Source organism: Malus sylvestris, chromosome 14 (assembly GCF_916048215.2).
Source record: "Malus sylvestris chromosome 14, drMalSylv7.2, whole genome shotgun sequence".
NCBI lineage: Eukaryota > Viridiplantae > Streptophyta > Magnoliopsida > Rosales > Rosaceae > Malus > Malus sylvestris.
In genome coordinates this window covers 29,831,001-29,833,449 of record NC_062273.1, presented here as the reverse complement: position 1 = coordinate 29,833,449, position 2,449 = coordinate 29,831,001, and the positions used below count along the sequence as shown (strand labels likewise).

General features: G+C 34.9%; 1 protein-coding gene across 4 annotated transcripts; it reads left to right on the top strand.

Moving 5' to 3' along the window:
• Nucleotides 1–325: 325 nt before the first annotated feature.
• Nucleotides 326–1,759, top strand: LOC126600654 (CASP-like protein 4D1). Of its 4 annotated transcripts, none has more exons than XM_050267258.1 (3): nt 326–554; nt 821–956; nt 1,279–1,759. In XM_050267258.1, exons 1-3 carry the CDS (start codon nt 403–405, stop codon nt 1,495–1,497), a joined length of 507 nt encoding a protein of 168 aa, XP_050123215.1. In that variant the 5' UTR covers nt 326–402; the 3' UTR covers nt 1,498–1,759. The 4 variants fall into 4 exon arrangements, with proteins under 4 accessions (XP_050123215.1, XP_050123214.1, XP_050123216.1 ...); XM_050267257.1 differs by having other exon boundaries at nt 1,270–1,759; XM_050267259.1 differs by having other exon boundaries at nt 1,257–1,759.
• The last annotated feature ends 690 nt before the right edge of the window (nt 1,760–2,449 follow it).

Here is a 2,449-nt window from a genome sequence, read left to right as displayed (position 1 = left end):
CCTCTAAAAATGAAAATTCTTTCTCTTCTACCTTCAATATGCTCTGAATTTGAGCCTTAGAGATGCTGTATAATTGAAAGATTTTGTATCACAGTTCAGAAAAGAATAGCCTAACCACATCATGCCGCCCGTTCGTCGCATTTTATATGCGAGAAATGATCTAGAAGTAGAAACACCAAGCAGATTAATATGTCGTTTTTCAACATCAGGACCTCCGGCTAGTTGTTAGTATAAGGCTGTCACTTTGTACCATGACAAATATAATGCAGACAAATTGAGATGCTTGACATTAACAAGAGAAAGAGATGGACAAACAGAGACGGCTTCTAGTTTCTTTATAAAACTAAAGAGTCCGTGCATGTTTAATCGTATACTCACTGCAATTGATTGAGATTAATCATAATGCCCTCGTCTAAAGCTATTCCTAACTCGATTCTGGTGCTGAGGATCTTCACTCTTTTATCATTAGTTGGTTCCGGGGTGCTGCTCGTTCTTGATAACTTCACACTTGAGGATGGTACCGAAACACATTTCTATGATATCCTTTCATTCAGGTACGTATTAGATGTTGGATAATAGAATCAGACATCGGAGATACAATAAAATTCACAATGTTATATATGGGAGAGGGTCACTATTCATTTCACCAAGTCACCGACGTCTAGGCCTAAAATTTTTATCATTAATTAATAGTAATCATAACGCTTATATCTTTTCTTCGAAACAAATAAAATTCTCAATCCTTTTTTATTTCTTTTGTACAAACTTTGTATTTCCGGATTTTATGTCTTGATATATAAGATTAAAATGGCTACTGCAGGTTTATGCTCTCCACAGCAGCAATTGGAGCAGCATACACGCTATTTCAGTTACCTTTCGGTATATATTATGCCCTCACCGAAAAGAGGTTGATACGTAACGAATGCATGCCGCAGTTTGATTTCTACGGTGACAAGGTCCGGACTCCTCTTCATTCCTAATTCATTTTTCTTAGATGTGCAAAAGGTTTTCGAATTATCTCCGGTAGATTATAGTAGTTTATAATCTCATGTCGTAAGTTGTAACAAGAAAATCTCAATTCATTTAATAATTAATTCTTGGTTTTTTTTTGTTTTTTTGTTTTTTTGTTTTTTTTTATTTTTTGCATGAGATTGACATGGAAATACGTACGTGTGCATGCATTGGTGAGCTTGCTTCTACCTTCGGGTGTGGGAGCTGGTTTTGGTGTGGGTTTTGATTTCAAAAAATTCCTCAAGTTTATATTTCCAGTGCTGGCAGCACCAGGCGGCTTTCCAGAGTCAGAGTTGGATGAAGCACAATCCAAGAATAGTAGCTTCTTTGACAAGGCAATTATTGCTACTGGAATTTTGTTGTTTGGAGCCGTTTGTATGTCTGTCGTTTCAGTGCTTTCTTCCATCACTCGAACTTCCAACAGAGGTTACTTCGGAAAATAACAACTTAATATTTATTAATTTCCCAACAATCTTAATCAAATGAGATATACTTTTTTGTATTTGAAGCCGGATCCACTTATCAAGTTAAATAAAGATCTTGCAACTTATCAACTTCATTGTTTCTTTAACGGATTTGGGGGGTTACTACTGTTAATGTTGATTTGTTTGATTTCCTCTCTTAATCTACCCAAATAAATCTGTATTCATTTCATCATTTGCAGTCATTTATGTTGATTTCTTTCTCTGTTGTAATGTATACGTTGTTGTATCGAATAAAAAAACTCAACAAGATTCATTTGCAGTCATTTATGTTGAATTCTTTCTCTGTTGTAGTTTATACATTGTTGATTTGGGGGTTACTACTATTACTTTAAGGGCTTGTTCGAAAGTTATTTTAAAATAACCACAACAAGTGGTCAAGTGGAAATTGGTAGAATTCCAAGTCAGAAATTAGGGATCATCAAACCATGGATACTTCATATATCACCGCCAGTCACCACCACAATTAACACATATCTATACTTAAATGAACCTCTATTTAACTAAATGAGTACCCATTGACCATCCCTATCCCTGGTCTTGGGTTCCAAGCACAAAGCTGACAAAAATACGAGTGATCCCTGGTTGAAAATTTTAGAAGAACGTGTGTTATTTGACTGTTAGCCAAAGGTGGGCTTAAATGCCTTTAGCCTTTCTGAGCCTCATTGAAATAATGAGTCACCATTGATATATATCAACACATATGAAATCACCAAATGTTTGGGAGTTCCTCTATGGGTATTAGTCCTACCCTTCAAGGTGTGGAATACCTCAGGCTTCAGCAAAAAAAAAAAAAAAATAAATAAATCTTTTAAAATAACTAAATGCACTTCTGAAAATGTTTGGTAAAAATTAAAAGTGGTTTAGTATTAAAAAAAAATTACTTCAAGTACTTTATGAAAGAAACACTTAATTAAAGAAATATCTCCAAACGGGCCTTAAGTCCATGAGCCATT